The 23624-nt window shown below is 43.6% G+C and overlaps 1 protein-coding gene across 3 annotated transcripts in view; it reads right to left on the bottom strand.

Annotated features, from left to right (window-relative positions):
- Positions 1-23624, bottom strand: part of stxbp6 (syntaxin binding protein 6 (amisyn)) — a 79400-nt gene that overhangs the window by 51614 nt on the left and 4162 nt on the right. For all 3 annotated transcript variants that reach the window (XM_064321512.1, XM_064321504.1, XM_064321518.1), the window contains one exon: positions 13390-13578. In XM_064321512.1, the coding sequence (XP_064177582.1) occupies positions 13390-13543 (154 nt within the window). In that variant the 5' untranslated portion in view covers positions 13544-13578. The remainder of the gene's footprint in view (positions 1-13389; positions 13579-23624) is intronic.

The raw sequence follows: 23624 nt of genomic DNA, 5'->3' as shown, positions 1-23624 counted from the left end.
TCACATTATGCATTTAACATTCATGCAGCACTGAGAATCATGCACAGGCCTTCCACAGTTGGAGGCAATAACAATTCGGCGCAATAAATGCACAGCATTAACTAAATTATCTCCTTTCAAAAACTAATCCTTAATGAATGCGCTGAGAAGGGATGGGATGCATACACCACCAGAATATTTGGCAGCGATTACCACGTACAATGCGAGTTCTCAAATCAAGCACCGCTTGACAGGAATCAAAATTTTTCAACTTCCGCCTTCCTAGTTCTTCTTGGTATATACCGATTTTTAAAAAAAGTCATATCCGAGAGCAACGGTCTGCAGGACTACAATCGAGGGGTCATGGGTTTTCTCATCGCTAAACCTCAGATCCTCCAATCGAGGGGTCATGGGTTTTCTCATCGCTAAACCTCAGATCCTCCAATCGAGGGGTCATGGGTTTTCTCCTCCTTTCACGGCTTGGCCTAGCATGCTGTCAGTCCGTACACTTGGCCAGGATAGGGCTTTGCACCTGTGTGCATTTTGTCCACTCTAGCACACACCACACAACGCAGGTGGCTCCGGACTCAATAGAAAACTTCTTAAGACGACAACTGAAAAGTCATGGCCACATCGGTCAAGTGTCCCACTGCCCCGCACAGAACGGGTCAACCCGAATTCTGTACACCTCAAGGAAGCAGAAGCTGCTGACACACAGGGCATGAATTGCCTCTTAAGACTCTCAGATATTTTACAGTAAAAGGAGACCGTCTAAAAGCTAAATGGCAGTTAATGCAAGGGAGCGCACTGTGTCTGAATTTGCCAACCCAAAGCAGAAAAACTGTATTAGGCAAATGTGCAGTTTGACAACGGCCCAAACGATTCCGTAAACAGTTGATCAATATGGCCCCAGCACCACTGATCCATCCCCAGCTAGGCTTAGCAACCCTAATACAAGCAACTCCCGGGCTCAGAGAGGGAAACTGCAGGTATTTATATTCCCAAAAGAGACAGGATGAATCTTGGTAAGCAAATATTAGCTCTTGAGTTACACTGATGTAATCCGATTTTCGCAGCATCGCAAAAGACAGTGAAGCAAAAAAGAAACCTCTCCTTCAGGAAAATCTCCACCTTCTAAAACCATGTTTACATTAAAAAATGATAATAAAAATTCCCTTTAGTGATCCTCTGACAGAAAGTTTGATTTCTTTTCAATGTCAGGCTCAAGGTAATGACACGATCTGAGACTATATAAGAAATGATTTTGCAGTTTGTGAAGACATAAGAATATTGCCACATCGACTTTCTGTCAAGAGCTAGCCCAGGGACCACAGCTCTCTCCTAAAATGCATCTGAACCGCCCATCGTTGGTCCAAAAAGCAGGAGGCCGTCAAGAGGGAGGTGCTTAGCAGATGACAAAAGAGAAAAGCAGGTGGTGGTGGGGGGGGCAACGGATGTGACTGATTTATAACCCTGCTGTCCACCTCTTTGCCGGCATTGCTGGTCTCCCCACTCCATCTGTGTAAGGGGTGAATTGATAACCTCCCCCAAACCGATGCAAATCATTTTATTTATGCAGCGCTTGGCCCTCCCACACCTCCCAGGCCACGGTCAGTAAATCAAGGCTTTACAGAGCTCGCTCAGTTACATTCTGTTTCTGTGTGTGTGTGTGTGTGTGTGTGTGTGAATGTGCGTGTGTGAGTATGCATGAGCATGTGGAAGATGCTAAGATGCTCTGAATCCAATCATATTCCATTCTGACACTTCTAAAATATGAGTGGCCAATCGCAGCAATGAGGACCAAGCTGAACAGTCACATGGTCTCCCTCAGGGACACAGGGTATTATTCTCGGGCAATTAAGCGTTACAGTAACAGAATGTTAGGAGGCTACTCTGCACAGACAACACTGACCAACCAGACTCGGCATCCATTCTACAAGGAAGCAGTATACTCTAAATTTTCCTTGAAAAACAAAACATCCCTCAATAGCCTGGGGTGATCAGAAGAAGAGCCAAGTTTTTGGAAAGATGTGTCTGGCTGTGTATAATAAAAATGGTCTGGACTGCTTCTGAAATGGTTGTGTATAAAGACTGGTCCCTTTTAGGTCAAGCTGCGATCTATCACCTCCTTCAGGGATTATATTCTTCATTTCTACCTCCACTCCACCGGGTGATGAAGAGAGGCCAGCTCACCAATACCCTTGTTGTATTGTACTCTAGGTTTCACAGGTACAATATAGACGTTGAGTTTGTATTTATTAACTGCTCATTTAAGGAATTACTGATTTCTTTCAAAGCAAGAATTTTTTAAACTGGAAAAAACTTATGATGTTAAATTTTACCCAAGGCATAAGACCTATGACTTCTGAAAATCATGACCACCCTTGCCATCACTGCTACCTTAACCAAGTAATGAATGACTACTAGGTCCAACTGCTACCTTGCAGATATCTGGACAAAAACTCAACCTCTTTATTTTACATGAGCTGCTAATAATCACCAAACAGGAAACTGTTACCTTTGAGTCAGAAAAGGTCTGATTGAAGGCCGGGCCAAAGCAGAATGGCGTTTAAATTACAACTCTACTCCCCTGCCTGTGAAGCAGCCATTTCATTTTCTACACTACATGTTAGTAAACACTGTTTCCCCATGGAATGTCACATGCAGGGTCTCCTCCAGACCAGGGCTGGAGTTATGTCACTTTCCGTCGATACATCCCCGTGACCGATGCAGCGCTTCCTCTAATAGCCAAATTAGATGTTCCCAGACAGACCAAGAAGGGAGGTTTGGCGATTGGAGGGCCAGCAGCAATACATCATCCAACGGGTTACTTGGACAAAAATCCTATTACACACAACCAAAATGAATGACTCAACTCCCAAGGTCTCGCAAATGAAGTAGAACCTAAAAAATAAATAAATAAATAAATAAATCGGTGAAGCGAAATGAAAACCGTAGCGGTGTAAGAGCTCTAGTGCTCTAAGAAGTGCAATTACATGCAGCTGCAACGCCACAACAGTCTGATGATAAATTCCCTGTTCACGGGCATTGAGTGGTGTGTGCCGAAAACAATATTAGCGTGATCTGGATGCTTTACAACACAGATCATTACCACCGGCGTAGGGTTAACATTCCAGGAGTAAATGTCTGCAATAAGGCCAGAGAGAGGAAGTGTACAGTGTGTTCTGGTTCACTGATGGTGAACGTGGCTGCAATACCAGCAGCGTCTGGTTGGAACCATGTGGGTTTCCTTTAATAGGGAGCTCAGCATCAGCCGTCTGAGTTCAGGGCCTTTTGTACTGCACACGCGTTGACTGTTATAAATCAATCAGAACTACATCTCTGAGGAAGTCACCTTTCTTTAAACTGTAAGCAATGCCAAAAAGCATAAATATATCCTCCTTAAACAAACACAGGCCTGGTGTCAACAAAAAAATTGTAGGAAAAAGGCATTGTTTTGCCAATGTTTTGGTATCCCTTTTCCAACGATTTAATGAAGCTAAATGAATGCAATTTGCAATTTGGATTAAACTGAAATCAGCACGTAAAGGTTATCATTACGTGTTCAGTCTTGAATGCCACTTTGCTTGACAAGTATGGAACGCAGGTAATTATTCGCATGGTCGCCTTTTACGAGATGCAGACGCGGGTCTCTCCGAGGGGGCTGCCTCCCTCTCCCCGCGCTCGACGCCGAAAGCGCGCAGATGTTCTGCAGCAGGTACGGCGTGTCCTTCGCTACAGCGGAACGACAGCCAAGACAGCCTCTCGTCGGCGCTTAAAAAACTCCGCGCTGGAAACAAGGACGACGGCAGGGCGGAGCTCGTCGCAGTTCGGTCACGCGGCCGCCGGCGCGTTCCCTCTCGCTCCGCGGGACGTCATGCGCCATTTCGCGGAGCCGTTTGGGTACGGCGCGGAGGAATCTTTCCGGATGCCATTATTCAAATGTGTTTAACAGCATCGTTTTGATTCCGCTCCGTCCGGGTCTCCAGCGGCCGTCGGGCTCGGCACACGTGCGCAACATTGACGTCTCCGCGCCTTCCGACCAATCACCGGCCCTCGGGTTCCAGCCAATCAGAAACTCCTCGGCGCTCGGCTCAGCAGAGCCAGCAGCCAGAGGTCCCAAACCACCAACGGTGAGACGTGCCAGGCTTCGTCAGACGCGCTGCTAATCGCTCGCTGAAGCTCAGATGGGCTAGAGCACTACAACAGGAGAACCACATCTTCTTTTTTGTCTCCAGAATACATGTAATCAGTTCAAGGAATGGTTGCTTCGGTTTATTGACTTGTTTCTTGGAAACAATACGTAAACACCATGCTTAAACATCCCTTGCCTCCCGTAAAGTTTATCGTCTGACAGTACACTTCCCAGAACGACTGCTAAACATCTCCTCACTATAACAACAGTTACTATATAGTAACAACAGTTAGCTAATGGGTCTTTTTACATATTAACTTAATTTTTCTCATATTTTAAAACGCATTTCATTATTTAGTTGATTAGACAGGCACAACAAGTTATTGGACCCGGGAGTGATTTGTCTTTGCGTAACAGACTACCAAAAAAAAAAAGGTCAGTTGCACAACAGACTACATCATAATGCAAAACACATTCTGCCCCCCATGTATACAGCTTGAGTTTTACTATGGCGATAAAGCAAAGAATCTTGCTCAAGTACAGAATAACAGTTATCCTACCTAGGATTTATACCCACAAGCCCTTTCTCTGGAGTCCCCTACTTCTGCCTGTACACCACAAAGGACACACATAACTCAATAATAGTTCCTCAAATCATCTCCTCCTATGTACAGGAGCTCATGGTTACTCTTTTCCTCTCTGTGGTACCACCTAATTAACTGTGCTGAAGGTGCTCTGTGATGAACCGCTTGGTAGCATTTCCCTGTGCTAATAGTTCCCCGTGGGAAGAATTGGTCCAACTGCTCGGTGTGGAATTACAGCTCGAAACAAAAACTGGCCGAGGTGGCCATACAGCTGGGTGGGAACTCCCCCCATGTGCAAATGCACACCGGCATTTTGCAACACTAAATCAGAAGCCACAAAACAGCTCTGAGCAGGGGCGGGGGGGGCAAAAGAGAGGAACACCGGCAATAAATTTCACACAGCCTCGTCCCCTCCGGCCAATGGAATCTTGGAGAGGGGAGGGAGGGGGAGCGAGGTTTTCAATGCTTCTTCTAAGCACATGAGAGACCTTAAAAAAAATAAATAGGAAAATAATGACAGAGATCGGGAGCGACCCCCAGATGTCACTGATTTCTCCACCCGCGATGGAAATCAAGGAGGGTAATAGGGCCTGCAACGGAGGAAAGAGTCGAACAGAGAGCGCTGCGGTCCAACCTGCAATGGGTCTTGGAAGGAGAGGCTGCTTCAATGGCACAGAGAGAGGGGCTTTGAAGCAATCTGCCAGGTGAACTGCAGCTCATTTGAGAAGCTCTTCACCCACTCGCTGCGGAGGAAGGAACAGCTGCCCGACTCCGGAGAGACGGAATAAGGCTCGATGGGGACCCGGCGCCAGGTAAACAGGCGGAGAGAGGCCCACTTTCACACTTTCATCCTGACTTTCATTACACTTCAGGTGACCGGTGACTCACGCGCCAGATCTTTGAGGGTCGGGAACACCTGATCTCCTTGAAAAAGAAAAAGAAAAAAAAGAAAGGGCACGTGGGGGAGGGAAAAGGGCCATTTTCTGCCCTGCCTTTCCAGAGGAGTCCATGGGTATCCCCAGTCTACACAGGTCTCATACTCACCCGTGGCAGGAGTGGGTGAAAAGGGCACCCTCTTACGGTCTGTTCTGAAGTGTGTGTGTGTGTATGTGTGTGTACGTGTGTGCGTGTGTGTGCGTGTGCCGTGCGTGTGGGTGTGCTGGGGGGGGGGGGGGGGGGCATAGCCAGATAGCACAGCCCTATAAGGATCTCAGGGAATTGACATGAATAACTGAGAACAGGAATTCACTACAGCTCAGCATCCAACGCATATAACATCACATCCTGCTGCTACAGACAAGAATGGATGGAATCCAGCGCCTGGAGATATGGAGCATCGCTATTTTCTGTGGAACTAAATTGCATAAAATTCACACACACATTCCATCAGCAGCGGCTGTCCCACCCTGGAGAGAATCGCTCTCTAAATCCGCACAACAAACCACAAGCCTTTGCACCCAGAGGATTGTTATTTGATAAGAGAAAGTACCAGCAAGCACAGCTGTACACCCAACTTCATTAAAACAACAGCTGCGTAAAATACACTGTCAAAAGCTTTAAAAATTTACTTTGATTAATATTGTGATTCTGGGGGAGGGGAGAGAAATCTTAATTGCATTTGTAGTAACACTAGAAAAAGCAAACAACATAACTGTCTTTTTTGTTTTTGTGTTATCATCTAAAGAAATGAATAAATAAAACCCTGTTTACTGAGAAACAGCCCATAACCAAGAAGAACTGCAGATAATTATTATCCTGATTTAAATATTTGTCCTCTGTTCAATTTATCAGTTTTTCTTTTTGGTGAAAGCGCCTCCACTGCTTACCAAACCATAACAATTTACATTGATAGCTGGTTTATGCAAGTGATCTATTGTGCACTTTGACACCGAAGCCTGTACTTCAATATTAAATATGAGCCATTTAGGGAAAAAAAAATAAGCGCAATGGGCAATAGTTAGGCACTACACTGCTGTTCTCTGAAAATAAATGCTGTTAATTCAGCTCCATTGCCCCAACGTTAATTGAAATCCTTCCAACTGAAACGGCCATTAAGACAGACAAACCTGTTTACATCTTCAGGAGATGCTGCCTGAGATCACATTTGAAAGGACGCACTGGCCACTAACTGGCTGAACAGATTATGAGTGTGGTACCGAGGAAAGGCGTGGATTTAGCTGAAGGCAAAAAGTGGAATGAGGTAGAGCATTTCATTTGAAAAAATCAAGCGTGGGAAGCTCACCAAGAAGATTAAATTACAGTGGCAAGCAATTAAAGAAAGACACAGCCATCCAGAAGGGAAAATGTCAGCACTTATTGGTCCAAATGAATTTACATAGTTTTAATTAAACTCAAGTTTTCATTCATTCATTCACCGAAATGACTGGGTGTGACTGCACACAATTAAAGTTAATGAGATGAACCTATTTAAAGCAGATTTCTTAGTGAAATTTGAAATGCAACAATACAATCATAGATTGCAAAGCTAGTTTTATTTGATACCTACACACAATAATCTTTGCATGTACAGTATTATTTTAGACATTTGTGGATAGCAAGACAGCCATTTTCTAACGTCATTCTAAATAACTGTGATGCCTTGCAGTCCAGGACAGCATCCGATGTAGGTTCATATAATGGCTTGTCAATTTTATTGAACTCAAAACAAATATTTATTGGAGAATGCTACTCATCTCAAGACAGACTGAATACAGTCAGACTTGATAAGGTGTCTGGGGCATATATGCTTCACTATTAACAGTGCAAATATTCAATGAAAACCTTTCAAAGAGTGCCATCAATCAATGCTCTCAAGGCCATACAGCACAGTCATTAGTCATCGGTCATTAGGCCTTGTTTGATTGCTTCCAATTAAAGATATTAACATCAATTCACCAACCTCTCTCAGGACTTCAGAGTTTAACAGATTGTTTCCATATTAGATTTCCACCCACAGAAACACCAATGGCAAGAATAACCAGAGCAACATTGCTTTAGGGAGGGTGCTAGCTGGCTTGTATTGATTAAGTCAATTCATTCACATATCAGAGGCTAGTGCTCCGTCTGACCGAAGCAGCCTTAGCCAAGCAGTCTGCTTTTCATTTCCTACAGTTGTTGCTCCTAAGCCATGGACTTGTGTGCTTTGGAAGAGGCCAGTGTCTTCACCGTCCAATAAGCCTGGGGGACAGCAGCTTTGAGAAGAGAACTATACTTACGGTACCCGCCCCCACACCACTCCCACTCACAAATTCAAATTCAAATTCAAAATGCTTTATTGGCATGAAATACACTTGTACTTATTGCCAAAGCGTACACACAGAAACAGAAACACTCACTCTCACAGCAACAAACACAAACACAGACACACACACAGACATAGTGATTTATGGGTCAAGGGTTCCCAGCAGGTTAGAGTGAGGCTGATCCAAATATTTAGCTAATTTAAAAATAAATCATTAAAGCAACGCACAGGCCATTGCCCAAATATGGTAAAATACGGTAATGCAGTTGAGCATACTGTAGCCATTACACGTCCAAAAAAAAAAAACTTTAAAACTGAAGGCGAGCACACGGACGACTGGCGCTGAAAAAATGATAAACCACTGCAGAAGCAGGGATGAGGCTGCACCTGCCCGACCAGGGACTCACGCAATGACGTCAGTCCTGCCCACCATCACCACCACCACCGGCACCCTTTGCAGCTTTAAAGAACTTCAGGTAAGGCGAAAGCAAACAACTTCACTAGCCAGATTCCAACCAAGCCACTCCCACTCACCATTTCTTTCCACTTCTCAAAATTCCATTGTTTGTAATGGCAGCAGTCGGCAGCTCAATGGACTGAATTAATCCCCATGTTCACAGGTCATCCTCCATTTCTGTCCCGCGATTCTCGCCAAAGAGGTTTCTGCAATTCTGGCTACATAATCTTGGACAGCAACAACGTCAGGCATTCACTCTTAACATCCCGAATAGGGGCTTCGATATTTATGGGTGTTAACTAAAGAAAACAAATCCAAAGTCTAATCTGACAGTGTGGCCTACATGTAATATTTAAGTAAAAAGTAATATTGGACATACTGGCAGAATTGTGAAAAAAAACAAGTTCTGCATTGAACGAAAAGGTGAAATTACATTTCAGAACTGAAGTAAAGATATGTGATATAACATATAACATTCACATATAGCATATCTAATTTGCAGCCCGGTATTGGATTACTTTCTCTTTTCCACCTACAGGCAGTGAACAAAAATGGTTAACATCAGGGCAAATGAGAGAAAACAAGTATATGCAAAGTACAGGCTACCACACAGGTGTGGTTAATCCACTAATTGAACAAATGGCATCCCAGCATGCATAGGGTTGTGTATTAAAAAGCTGGACACGCTTGGTTGCCTATAATTACTGCTAAAGTGGCGGCGAGAGGAGACGTCAGGGACGGGTGATTTTCGGGACATGTTCGCCAGGAGCTCCTGTGACCAGGTCAGCTAAACTGGCTGATGTTTCCTTAGCAACCGTGTCTGAGGTGCTGTCGACACGGAACTCTGCGGAAAGTACATCACCAGAAAAGTGCAACAGTGGGTAGAAGTACATATTCCGGGACGTGGATGTCAGATTAATGCCAGGACGGCCATTCATTTGAAATGCAAGGGAAAGCAGGGGAGCAGTAGACCATAAATTTGAAGCTGGGGAAAGAGCAGCCAGTTTCATCAAGACCAATTACAGCCTACCGTATTTACAGTGGTGTTTCCATTTTGTATTGCTTGTTTATTTTATCCACCGCGTAGCCTACATCATTCACAATGAATTTACAACTGTCACAATGGCGGGACAAGGAACGACTTTTCACACGAATGCTCTCCTTTCGAAAATGAAGAAGAGAGAGAGAGAGAGAGAACCCAGCCAGGGCTTCACTCAAATCATTTCATCTGATGATCAGTGGCTTGTTACCGAGTGCCTCCCCCCGGGCCTGCAGTAATTCAGCAAAGCAAGTGCTCTTGTATTCTCAATGAGATGAAAACAAACAAGCTGAAAATGCTCTCGCAGCAGCTTCCCCGTAATGGATATGCAATACTGTCAGATAATAAAATAAGCAGAACAGAGGATCGCCGTGCACAGGAAGAGAGCAGGAATTCCCTCAGCCGAGACTTCGAGACCCACAAGACCCTGCTTCTCTCCTAGGGCATGCCACAGCATCCGGAGAGGGGAGCAATGGGCACAAACGCTTCCTCCCATCTGGTAACCTTGGGGCACTTCTGGTGAAACTAAACAATAAGCTAAGACAGAGAATCAGAAAATGATTAGTAAATTCTTATTTCCTGGAATGAGCCCGATAAGGCTCTGACGCAGTGTACTCTTATTAATCTCAGGATTACTAGTTCATTGGGCAAAAACGAGTAAGATGAAGATGCAGGGAAAGCAATGGAAGAGCTTCAGCTCAGACCACAGCCCTCGGCCCCGGTGCCGACCGAGCAGGACTCCCAGTATCAGCCCTCGAGCAGGGCAACCCCGGCCAGCGGGGCGACACCACAGACCCTGGGCCTGGAGCGAGTGGCCCCCTCATCACGCAACACTGCTGAGCTTACCCACCGGCCACAGAGTCTGCTGTTCCCACACCGATGACACATTAAAAGGCATCCTGACCACGGAGGGATGGGTGGGCCAGGGTGGACCAAGGCCACCAAAATATCCTGGCCCCACCCATTTATCTTGGCTGATCCACCGCACCCAATTGTGGACGCCCACCAAGGCAGTCCTGGCCCACCTGGTCCTATGAGTTCTACGCGGGCCCAACTGCTATAAATATTTCACTCTAACTTCTAGAGGCCCCGCACAGGTTCAGTGGCCTGTGCTTTTCCCAGGTAAGGTTCAGAGGCCACTTCGTATTAACCCCAATCTGCTCAGCCAATCTGTAAATCTATACGGCCGAGAAATACATTGAGACGCAAACACACTTTCCCCAAAAACAACAGTAGGAGAAGCCACTTGCACAGAGTTAAGCCGCATAAATTTTGAATGAAGACGCAGTATGCAGCGTGCACTAGGATACTTTCCACTTCCTGGGTCTCCTTTAGCCCTCCCCCCTGATTCCTATGGAGCCAAACTCAGTACAATCAGCTCCAGCCACACGACCCCGCTGCTGAACTTTTACCACCCCAGCACCGCCTTCCCGCCCACCGCAGGACCGGCTTAATGCAAATCCCCCTCCAACTGATATTTCAGAGCCGTTTGAATTTTCCACACCAAGAACCACTGCCAGTTATTAAGATTAACAGCAAGACCACTCCCCCACAGGACACTGCGGGTTCGATATTTTTTCTCAAATACTGCTGCGCAGACAGCCTGTTCAAAATCAATCCCGTTAGCTTGGTGAGCAAGAGCCAGGAGGAAACACAGAGGTACGGGCCTCGCACACCGTCACAACGCGTGTTTCAAAAACGTCCAACAACGCGTAAGCGTGAACCCTGCAAGCCACTGATCTCTATATGACATCAACCTTTTTAACCGACTGTCCCTCCCCATGCACTTTAACCACCGTTCATCATTTAACACTTTCCAAGAAAAATCCGCTTTTCGGTCCCTATAGAGAATGGCTGGTGGATTAATGTCTTACAGCTGTGTTGGATGATCATTGGCCCCGAGCTCAAATTGCAGAGTGACCCCGGAGTCAGAGCTGAAGGGAAGGAATATCTGCGGAGGTGGGACGGTGAGTCAATGAAATATTTCATTTATTTTCAAACGTTTGCACAGCTTTCAACAACATCCTTTCCCAGCAAAAAAAGATTTATGTATGTATAAAACTCATAATGAGCCCATTTTTCATATTCCTTCAATAGAACATATAGAAGCAAACCATTAGCAACCACAGCATAGTTAGGGATTGTATAATGTCAATAACATGAGAGCCATTAAGTTCAACTGAGAACGTAGGAGGACTGATTTCTTTAAGTTTTACTGAAACAAAAAGCTAAAATTTTTCAATCCTTATGGCTTTCATGTTTCTGTCACATTGGTATATGTGTGAGCATTAAAGCTAAAGAAACTCTTTTGTACACAATTCATTTGGAGAAAGGGGGCACACGTTTGAAGGCTCCTGCAAGCTTGAATGCATGCATTTCTGACATCTAGAATAAAGTGTACTTCAATCCACGAGTTTGCAAACTTCCACCTTTTAAAGAATCCCATGTTTTATTCAATAGCTTGTACCCACGCACACCATTAAGTGAGTATCACTGTTACAGATGCATTAAGGAAGAGCTGAGAACATTGCTTAAGCTTTCAACTGCGATAAAACTTTGTAAAATCCATATTTGTGCCTGTCTGTTTCAATTCAATAAGAAGTAAATACACGGTCGCAAAACTGACTTCCTATTTATCACACTTATTCACATGGAAACCACCTGTACAAAAGAGACAGAGTACATAAATTGAAGCTGATATTTAAAAATGGCTCAAGCAAGATTGGTCCCTGGTGTCTGGCATGTTTAAAGATACCTTTACACAAAAAATTGGAGTAATTATTTAAGAGATCCTATTTAAGAATAACAAGATTGAAGAAAAAATGAGACCAAATTATTGACGCATAATGGCAGCACCTTCTATGTTGTACACTGACCTTATAATAGACTATTTCAACAATTTACTCTACTTTGTCTGACCTTGAAATTCTTCACATTTGAATAAAAAGGTAAATCAATGTGTCAAATTAAAATCAGCTGCAGCAGAGGCATTAGGACAGTTTAATTAACGCAGTCAAGAGAGCATCTGATCAGCTACTCAAAAGCTCATTTTGTATGAGTTTAATTAAAAAGGGAGAAAGTATTTAATTAAAAAGGGAAGTTGCGCTGTGATGCCATACTGTGCACCTTACCTGACAGTCGGTGGAGCAGGAAACAAATGCCCTATCTTGCCTGATTATGGGTTGAGTTGGTAGCAGCACCCCTACTGTATCTGAGACCAGGTGGAGTTGGTAATAGCAGTTCTACCATACCTGTGAGCAGGTGGGCCATAGTGTACCTGAGAGCAGGTGGAGTTGGTAACTGAAGCCCTAGTGTACCTGAGAGCAGGTGGAGTTGGTAACTGAAGCCCCAGTATACCTGAGAGCAGGTGGAGTTGGTAACTGAAGCCCTAGTCTACCTGAGAGCAGGTGAGTTGGTAATTAAGCCAGGTACCTGAGAGCAGGTAGAGTTGGTAACTGAAGCCCTAGTGTACCTGAGAGCAGGTGGAGTTGGTAACTGAAGCCCCAGTATACCTGAGAGCAGGTGGAGTTGGTAACTGAAGCCCTAGTCTACCTGAGAGCAGGTGGAGTTGGTAAATTAAGCCCTAGTGTACCTGAGAGCAGGTGGAGTTGGTAAATGAAGCCCTAGTGTACCTGAGAGCAGATGCAGTTGGTAACTGAAGCCCTAGTCTACCTGAGAGCAGGTGGAGTTGGTAACTGAAGCCCTAGTCTACCTGAGAGCAGGTGGAGTTGGTAACTGAAGCCCTAGTCTACCTGAGAGCAGGTGGAGTTGGTAACTGAAGCCCTAGTGTACCTGAGAGCAGGTGGAGTTGGTAACTGAAGCCCTAGTCTACCTGAGAGCAGGTGGAGTTGGTAAATGAAGCCCTAGTGTACCTGAGAGCAGGTGGAGTGGGTAACTGAAGCTGTAATGTACCTGAGAGCAGGTGGAGCAGGATATGACAGAGTGAGGCATTACCTGACAGGCAGATGAAGGTCATGTAGTCCCCCTGGCCCCCGGTGGCCAGAAAGGGGATCTTTTTCTTCGTTCTCCTCTTGACCTGCACGGCACCCAGCATCTTCTCGTCATGTGGCGCGAAAACCTCCTTGATAATGGCGGATTTGGCACTCATTTTGGGGGCTAAGAGCGGCGACGGTCAGCCCTTATCTGTCGAGAGAGGCACAGAGGAGCGTGCTTTGAGTGATGAGGGCACTGTTTTTCTTCAGGACCCCTCAGCCAGCCCGAGGGGGGTGCGTAAGCTTCACATCACATTAAATCCCGTACGGTCCACTGCACACAACGAGCGCGAGGAAACCTCCTCACAGGCAACGCAAGTCAAACAGACTTATCCGTGTTGAGATGCAGAGTCCCAGGAGCTAACGCTAACACAGAGCCTCAATTTAAAACTATGACTTCCGATAAAATGAGCTGAATCAAGACCCCAAAAAAAAGGTTACTGGACTCAAAATGAAGCCGCGGCCCCTGATGGATGCTGCAGCATTGCATGGTCGTATAAGCCACATTACACTCGGTCCCAGAAGCATTTCATTTTGCGGTCCGAGAGACCTGTGGAACTAAATTGAAAGACTAATCTCCTTCCTCTTTTGTCCTAAACATCAATGAAACCGTTAAATCATGGTTTGAACAGAATCATCCCACAACACTCGTCACCCCATCAACTTTGTACCAAAGCTCACCTGCTAAGACGTGTCAATACAAACTCAAATTCACTGAAAACTGCTGATCTATTGACAGTGTAAATTTACGTAATATTTCAGAGCAGTTATGGTTAAATTCAGCCTACATACAAGCAAATGCAAATGTATTCCTTTTAACACTTGGTACCATGAAACAATATAGTTTCTTTGCAAAAGTACAGGCAAGACTTAATTTCAGTCAAAGCACATGGAAGTTTAATTATTCTGTCAAGTGATGCATGAAGCAACGCATTAGCTATTCCTTGGGCTATTTTATTTTAGAAAACAACTTCAAAAAGTGTTCCACATGGAAAGGTTCTAAATAGGACTTCAAATTAAAGTAGGGGTAAGCTGTAATCGTATTTACTCCCGATGGTGACAGGAAGCAGTTATCTGTAAACAAATATCGCTCTATAACCATAAGGCAAATAGACCCCTAAAATTCACTGCAGCAACGGTTATTTTGAGCGCGAATTGCAGTGTGACAACTCATGTTTTTCTAGGTCCTCACGGCCATCAGCTACCTCCGACACATCACAGATTTTTGACAAGGTCGGTGGTAAAATAAACTCCTGCTACAGGCACACTGTGCACCGCCTACTTGAGCAAGAAAAGTTGGGTACATTCTTGAGTTGGCCAATGTAAATGTGCCAACTTCCAAGTCCTGAGCGTCAAACACAAGCAATGTGGAATAGAAGCAAATTACATGATTAGTTTGTCTTGCATACCCCACATTCATTTACAGACTCTTTCAGGGTTATGAATGTCTAGGGGTTAGATGAGGAACTTATATTTCACACATTCCCAACTAAGCAGGACTTATCCAAGCCAGGTGCATCCTCACTCAAGACTCGCAATTGCTTACCTCCAAAATGGGGGCATAATTGCTGAGTATAGGCCTAATTAAATCAGTTCATCCCAAACCACAACCACAGATTGAAAATGTGAATCTGCCCTATATAGTTTCCTATATAAAACCCCATTATACAGTGCCTACAGGGCATGGTGACAGCACATTTAAAGGGGATTTGTTTTCCTACCTCCTTCAGGCATTTAGTATACAGTCACAAACCTAAAATAAGCAGCGTTCGCTTGCGTTTCCAGCACAAACCTAGGCTATGTGTTTATGTAAATTACAAGCACTGTCTCAGTGTTGCCTCTATGTAACAATTACATAGATTTTATCCAATTTAGGCATTATTTGCCATAAGATTACATTGGCAGAATCCGTTTTGTTAGTATCACGTGTTGTCAACCACTGTTGACCACTTGGAGAAAATTTATCTGTAAATCCATATGCTGGCTGATTGGTTTTCCGTATGTGTTCGACCTTCTCCTGCAGGCAAAGAAAGGATCCATGGAGAAAACTAGAAAACCAGTAGAGAAAACTAGATTTTAAAAAAGCTCATTGAGGAGACCTTTCCTATCCTTGAAAAGGGTAAGAAACATCTTCTCCTCGAAAAGGGTAAAGGTCTACTAGTTCTGTCTTCTGATGGCAACACCCTATCTGTGAAATAAAAGTGTCATACAAATTTTATATGTACAGATTACTCCAGTCTGCTGAAAGTCAGGTCAGTAAGAGTAATAGCTCTTCAAGCTCGCTGGTCACAATCTTCACTTCAACCTTCACCAGTAATAAAATAATACGGAATCTGTAAGATTACAGTAAGACTATTGAAAACTCAGCAGGACATAATGAGTGAAACACTGAGTATTTTTCCCCCTACGTACACATTAAATCCATCTCCTTAATTGATTCAGTGGCCTTAACATCAATTTGTTCGTTGACACTGAGCAAGGAACAATTTATCCTTCAAGTCCATTTCAACAACATGCTGTCATACTTACCGAGGGGGTCAATCTGGGTCAAGACGCAAACGAAACAGCACACTAACACTACATCCTGTGAGCAGTTCAGGAGCGCAGGCTGGCCGGAAATACAAACAAACTAGCCGGAAACAGCGATATACCACTGAACCAGCAAAGACCACGCTTTCTGAGTCACAACTTTCTGAATTCTTTGAGTCAGAGGAGAAGCTTTCAGTGCATATTGTTATTAACCACTCTATATACGGAAACACTTGAACAGCTGAAAATTATCTCCGATGACTCAGCCAGAGAGCGACTACTATGCTAAACAGAAATTTGCATCGGAAGCAAATGCTTTCTCCATTTTCTGTTACTTAATGCTTACAACTGACAAAAACTTCCATTACAGAGTTGACTTTGGAACATGCTCCATTGTAATTACACTTTTGAAGGTTTTCACTGCAAATAAACCAACCAGTAATGAGTAATATTGCCACATGATAAACATCTCAATATGCGATATGTGCTGGCAACAACAATGTTGGAAGATGTTGATAGTAGTGATTCCTAATTCTCTTTATATCATTACAGATTACAGTAAAGAGCAACTGAAGTGGTGACAGGTCAACTGCAACACAAGCATGAAGTGGTAGGGCAAAGAGTACCAAATGCATATATATATTATAGTGCAGTAGTTCTCAACTCGGGCCAGAAAGGGCCGGTGTGGGTGTAGGCTTTTGTTCCAACTAAGCAGTTACACACCTGATTCTACTAATCAAGGTCCTTAGTAAAGACTCCAAAGGTTGATTAGTAGAATCAGGTGTGTAACTGCTTGGTTGGAACAAAAGCCTGCACCCACACCGGCCCTTTCTGGCCCGAGTTGAGAATCACTGTTATAGTGTATGAACCAATCAAAATCCTTTCTTCATTTTGAAAAAAACAAGCAACAAACTTTGGCACAAACAGCACTTTACTGGATACACGGTGTTCCAAGAAGATGGACCCCACCCCCACTACAGAAGTCACATTTTTACAAAACATAACATTTTGAACACGCACTGAGGTTTACAGATTGCACCTGGAATATTTGTAAAGATCTTGAGTTAATCTCTCATGTTGCTTCAGTACATCCAGATATTTAAAAAATATTTATCAGCACAAATCAAGTATAGCAGTAGCTGGAATCTTATTTAACTCACAAGTGTGAATTTGCATTCACGTAATTCTACCTTTGCAATATGACAAGTACAACCAGTTCTTCATGCAAAAATGAAATTCATCCTTGTTTTTACCTGAAAGGCACAAAGGCCATTATTGGACATGTCTGGAATTCTGTAATACAACACAACAAAAATATACAAAACATTTTTCAAAATTATTCAGAAAAACAAAAGAAAAATGTCTTCTAAAAATAATCATAAATGTATGAAGGAAGCCACAGTTGGCCATTTTAAAACATCCTAATGCTCCAAATGACAGCAAAGAAAAATGCCCTCTGCTACCCAGGGCAAAGTACCAGCCATTTTGGCTTTCCTCACTATTTATAGAAATGAAAATAAAATATAGAAAATAGCTCCATTTCACACAGGTTTCCGGTCTGGAAGGGGTGCATCACGGCTGCATTACAAAAAGCAGTCTTCAGCACCATATAAGAGCCCTCAAAACGGTCTCTCTCACTCAGTCCTGGATTTAAACGCTGAGCAGTGATTGGCTCAGATAGAGCCTTCCAGCTGACAGCTAATGCTCCTGCCCTCTTCTCCAGGTGTAGACAGCCGGTATGAAGCCATCCCCCAGGTGGGAGGCTGCAGCGAGAGAACAATCCTTCAGCCAGCGGGCGGTTGGGGGGGGGGGGGGGGGAGGGGGGGGCGCATCCCTAAACTGCACATCCAGGGCGGTGGGAGATTAACCCCTGAAACACTCCATTTCCCCCTCAGGGGCGCTGAAAAGAGCAGCGGTGCGATTTTTTTCCGCTCGCCCGTTGCGTTGGCGTGAAATCCGTTTAGCTACCGTCACGCGTGCCGTTCCCGAGGTTCCCCGCATGGAGGGATCTCGCGTTAGTGACGCCCGGCGAGCTCAGACGGGCCCTGTGTCCGTCAAAGCTGCCTACTCTCAACCTGAGAACCTTACAGTATCTTCCTTTTTCTACAGTCCTTTCTTCCCCTTCAAATAAGCGTGATGGAATTCAGCAGAATGGAGAACATGCGCCATTACAAGTAGCCTACTTTGTGGTGACGGATAAAGTGGGAGTCAATATTTCTCAGAGAAATGTTACGTTTGCTTTCAGGGATAAGACGAAAGCAGTAGATCAGTGGTTAACAAACAGCATGCTGCTAACACCGTGCTAACACCAGCTGCTAAGACCAGCAGAATTTTCACATTCCAATATGGATTAGTTCGTAAATAGAAGAAACCGATGAAATTGGAAGGCACACCAGCCTTTCGCTGCCATCACAGAAAAACAATGCTCTTACAGTCAAAAGCAAAGCCATGCTGAGGTGAGCATGAAGAATTAAAAATTTGACCTCTGCCACCTCCAGCTTTCTAAGACGAATGAGTTCCTCGTGTTAATGGCAACATTCTCTACAGTCTCTTTATTAAGCAACAGAACAATGGTGGACTGTGGGTGAATTTTGTTCATTTGTGCCTTGAATTTTTATATTTCACCAAGCTAGTAGACACTCTTATCCATGTAGATTACAAATGCGACAATTTCAATCCTTAAGAATTCTAGTAATCACTCTTGCTAAATTGCATTAAGGGAAAAGTATTTAATTATGTTAATTTTTTTTTCCTTTTGAGTGCATAACAGAAAAAAATCCCTAAAACCCTGAAATTAACAACCCACCAGAGTACATCAAACTTTAGGGTTTATTTCCCTGTTGCTCTGAAAAAAAATGAACAAAGAGAAAATCTTGATAGTTGCTGCAAAAATCTAGCCTGTGAAGCTGCACAGAACAGCAATTGATCTGTACTACAATTCTTACAAATCATTAAAATTCTGTAAGCAAGCTTTTACTGAACAGAATTTAAAACTTGCAGAGGACCCACCCCTACCTGCAATTCATCAGGAATTCTTTCATTTTTATTCAGTCAATTGAGGGCAGGGTTGAAAACCTTTAGTCTGAACAAGATTATCTAACACATATGCTACACGGAATGCATTAAACAATACCAGATCTCCATGTGTCACCTTGACCATTCCTAAGTGCCCACACACCACAGGACAAATCATTTTAAGTAAAATGGGTCCCATCCATACTCCAGCAGTTAGCCTATACCAAAACAGATTTCACCCAGGTAAGAACACGGCCAAGAACCAATTCATCTACCTTCCTCAAATATTAACTCTTCATTTCAAAGGCTAACTGAACCAAATGATACTCCTTTCAGTATTTGGCAGTGGTCTTGCTACAACACACAGTACAAGCAACACTGTTGAAAAAGAAAGTAAAAGGGAAATGAATGAATAAATCTGTTGTTTGTGAGGGATGACAGAGAGTCTGGCTCGGAGTCGTGTTTAGAACACATGGTTTGATTCCCTGACCGCCAACGCTTCATCCTTACAGATCGTTTTCCTTCTCAGATTCAAAAAGCTCAGTGTCCCGCCCTCCCTCCCTCGCTCCTGTCCTCTGTCCATTCCTCCCTCTATCCTGCCCTCCTTCCCTCTCTCCATCTCTCCCACCTTCTATCTCTCCGTCTCTCCTGCCTCCTCTCTCTCCCTCCTGCCCTCCCTCTCCTGTCCTCCTACCCTCCCTCTTGCCACCTCTACAACCCTCCTCCTCTGTCCTGCCCTCCTTCCACCCCACCCTCTCTCCATTTCTCTCCCACCCTCCATCTCTTCTGCTATCTATCCTGCCTTCCTTCCCTCTCTCCATCTCTCTTCCCCTCCCTCTCTCCATCTCTTCTGCCCTCCCTCCCTCTGTCCATCTGTCCTGCCATCACTCCCTCTCTCCTGGCATCCCTTTCCCACTTCACCAAGATACTCAAGGTCAAATGTTTGTCCTTGCAAGTACACAGTGTAGAATGTTCCCTCTTAATTAACCATCATTAGAAGCAACAGTATATTCAGTATCTGACATATTTATTGGGCTTAGACCCCCAGCCAGGCGCATATATTATCTTGATGACAGGGACTAAAATTTGTCCTTGTATCTGTAAAAAGAAAAAAAAATAACATCACACTTTTCCTTGAATGCAAGGATGCCATTTATTTCTACAGTTTTAGTATAAACACTCGATTACTCCAGCATTCTCAACAGTTATTGAGGCACTGATAGGCCTTTGAACAGGGAATAAGCTGTGCAGTGGCTACAAACCAAATCAAGGACCGAAAACGGAAAATCCCAGGACTCAAAATCATCCCTGGTGCTTCAGCCATACTAGAAAAGCACCCAAAATCCTAAAAAGGCACCGTATTTGAGATGCTCAATGATGCTTGAATGCTCAACTTTTGATTTTAAAATGTAAAAATAAAGATTTCTTTATAACGCAACAACCGAGTTACACTAATGACTAAAAGAAAATGTTTTTTTCCCCTGAATGTAGATGGTTGCTTTTTCAGAGGGACTGCTTTTTTCAGAGAGCAGCAGCAAGACTATCAATAGTGAACTGCTTCCAGCAAAGCTAAATTGTAAGGAGAAAGGATACACAGAACCAATCAGCTTTGAACTGAGACTCGGAAGCGGCTAGGAAGCTGTGCCAAGCTGTCGCAATGGAGCCGTGAATCAAACAGCCGGGCACCATTTTGTTTCTTTAAGTGATCCTCTTCATAGGGCAGTAAAACTGTGAGAAGGGGTGACTGCTTTTGAATTCAAAATAACCTGTGCATAATTACTGGTACCACAGTATTGACACAAACTAATGGGGTAGTAACAAACTTAGGAGAGCTTGGCCACCTAATGAGTGGTTAAAAAATGTGAATATGAACTTGCTCTTACAGATCAAGGTTTTATAAAACGATTAAAATGCTCTCACAGACAAAACAGTACATTGCCACCATGCCTATCCTTGTCCATAACTGATTTTGTTTAGAAAAATTACATCTTGGTTTGGTTTTGGCAATTTCTTTTTTGCTTAAAAATCGAACATGCAGTAGCCTAATAGGCTACGATACACCAATATTATAGACATCTGGAAAATGCAAGTTAAGCACTTGTATCCACAGCACAAAGCGTCAAGCCCCTGCACACTTATTTTCTTTGAGTACAAGGTGACATATCAGAAGTGTTCTGTGTTCTCACCCTTAATTGTAACATAAAGCCACAATACGTCTGAAAAATGACCCATCATCCCCTCTGTGATGGAAGACTGCTGGTTAGTCATTAATCAGGTTCAGGGTATGTTTAGTCATTAATCATGGTGCGGGCCTGGGCCTACTTGTTGATGGATCAAGTTCTACGTGATGAATAGCAATTGGGGGGTTGTCCAATTCGCAGATCTGCTGACTGCATCAACCGATATTTCCCACATCCATCATGGGGCTTTTGTGGGACACTGAAAATGCATTGACACCCCCCCCCCCCTTCCCCAGACACCACAGGCCTGGCACACTGAAATGGCATATTCTCCTTTGCACACGCTGGCTAAAGTTACTAGCCAGGTGACTCAGTATGTCAACAGGTAAGGTTCTTTACAATTACAAAAAAAAAAACAGTGTCAATGAAGTGACAAAAGCAGCTGAAAGAAAATCTTTTTTTACAATGACCAAGTTATAAACCCAGGGTCAGTTCTCAATATCACAATAACAGTTAGCTAGTTAATGTCAATAGGGTTGCAAAACATAATGAATGCATCAATTAATTCAGGCTGCAAAATATCTCATGCTTGACATCATCAATTTTGGCCCGTGCATATCATTTGCATATTTTATGCATATTTACAGCTATCCTTCAGGGATAATTAATTTCATCAATCCATTTATCTAAAATTGACTGCAAATGTTATATTTTGAAAATCCCTAGCTATCGTTTATGCAATGTTCAGTGCCCTTGCGTTAACACATGAATTTTGATTGACTGGCTAGCTAATTGCTTAAATAATTCTTACTGCAAGACTGCATCAGTAATTACGAAATTACTTTCTGCTTATTGTATCTGTATTATCATGCACTGACCTGCAACTGCCTGCAGGTTAATACTCTAATATTACGACAAAGTCAGTCCATTTCTTGATTCTGAAATTTTATTAAGTCGATTCTGCAAACGAGAAGGGTCAAGATACAGGGTGTTTCATCTATTGTAAATAAACCTCTGTGTCACACTAACGTAATTTCTTATTTACAAAGAACATGGAAACTTGTCTGTGATTACTGAGGGACAAAACTGGCAAAAAAGAAGAGCCCATTTCCAAGTCTCTGAAAGCACTTGTTTTTATTTCAGAAGTTGAAAAATGTCTGCTTCCAGCAGTACAATGTTGAGTAGAACAGGGTTATGCCAGTAAATGGCTCATTCTGGGGAAAAAGTAATCCTCTCACATTCATTTGGAAAAATAATTTCCTGTTGTGAAAACAAATGGTGCTTGAAAACAAACCGGTACTTGTGCCATTTAGCAAGCTGTTGTGTAGGCTGTTGAGGATAATGAATTACGTAGCTTAATTAAGATCATTTCAGACAACTTCCATGCAACATAAACCATTTGCTGTTATGGACAGTTCAAAATAATATACAAACTTACATAACAGCATTTAATAAACTGGCATTTATTAGAATTACAATTATAATTCATTAGAAATGTATTTCCATCCTCACTCCACATGGGCCAACAGCCTTGATACTTACTGAAGGGGTGCTACCATTGAATTCTTGTAACATAATACTAAATTTTGACTCAAACATATTAAGGTATTGCATAACTGACCACTGTTTCCTTGGCCAGACAGGAAATGATTAGACATGCCTATACTTATATAGACATACAAAAAAGAGATCTGTTTAAAAAATCACTGAGGTCCTTTCATAGTATTTCATGCTCTGGCCACTCGCATCCAGTGAGCAGGCTCCAGTAGCACAGACCAGGCAGACCTCGGCCGAAAGCTTCAATGGAGCGGGACCATCATCAATGGGCAGGCTAGGCCTGGTGCCTTCAGCACGGACAAGGCTGCAGATATATCACGTCTCCACTGCCTCTGGGAAAACCACCAGGGCCAGGAATCAGTATCAAAGCTCTGCAGCAGTGCTCAAACCAGAGGAGGTTACCAACAGCAACACAGACACACTCAATGACCGAACTCTGCATGGCTAAGTTTGGGGGGTAATGGCCCACAGCTCACAGAACCAGAGGGAGGAAGACGACACTGCCAACTCGTGGCCTTAGTAGAATGGGTCACCACACAAAAACAGGGGCGTTATACTGAACAAGTGAAATATTTTCACAGTGCAAGCCATTAAATGCCCTAGTGGGCCTAAAACATTGCCTAGGTAGACAGACCATAGTCAGACAACCCATCTACATAAAATGCAAAAAGATGATGTGTCAGAGCATCAAGGATGAGCAGATCGGTCCTTCAGGGAGAACCATAAGGGAACACGAGACCCGGCATCCTGTGACATCATCTCACCGTCACCTAGCCTACATCTCTGCACAGCGCTAAAGAAGGATACTAAACTCGGGTCTGATTGGCCCTGATCTATGAGGAATGAACAAGGCTGGATTTCCATTACTCCAACCATAGCCTAACTGAAAACATATGAGAGCACCATGTCTGTACTC

The sequence above is a fragment of the Anguilla rostrata genome, chromosome 1 (genome assembly GCF_018555375.3).
Source record: "Anguilla rostrata isolate EN2019 chromosome 1, ASM1855537v3, whole genome shotgun sequence".
Lineage (NCBI taxonomy): Eukaryota > Metazoa > Chordata > Actinopteri > Anguilliformes > Anguillidae > Anguilla > Anguilla rostrata.
The sequence above is the reverse complement of the archived record's forward strand: the minus strand, read 5'-3'. Positions and strand labels throughout refer to the sequence as shown.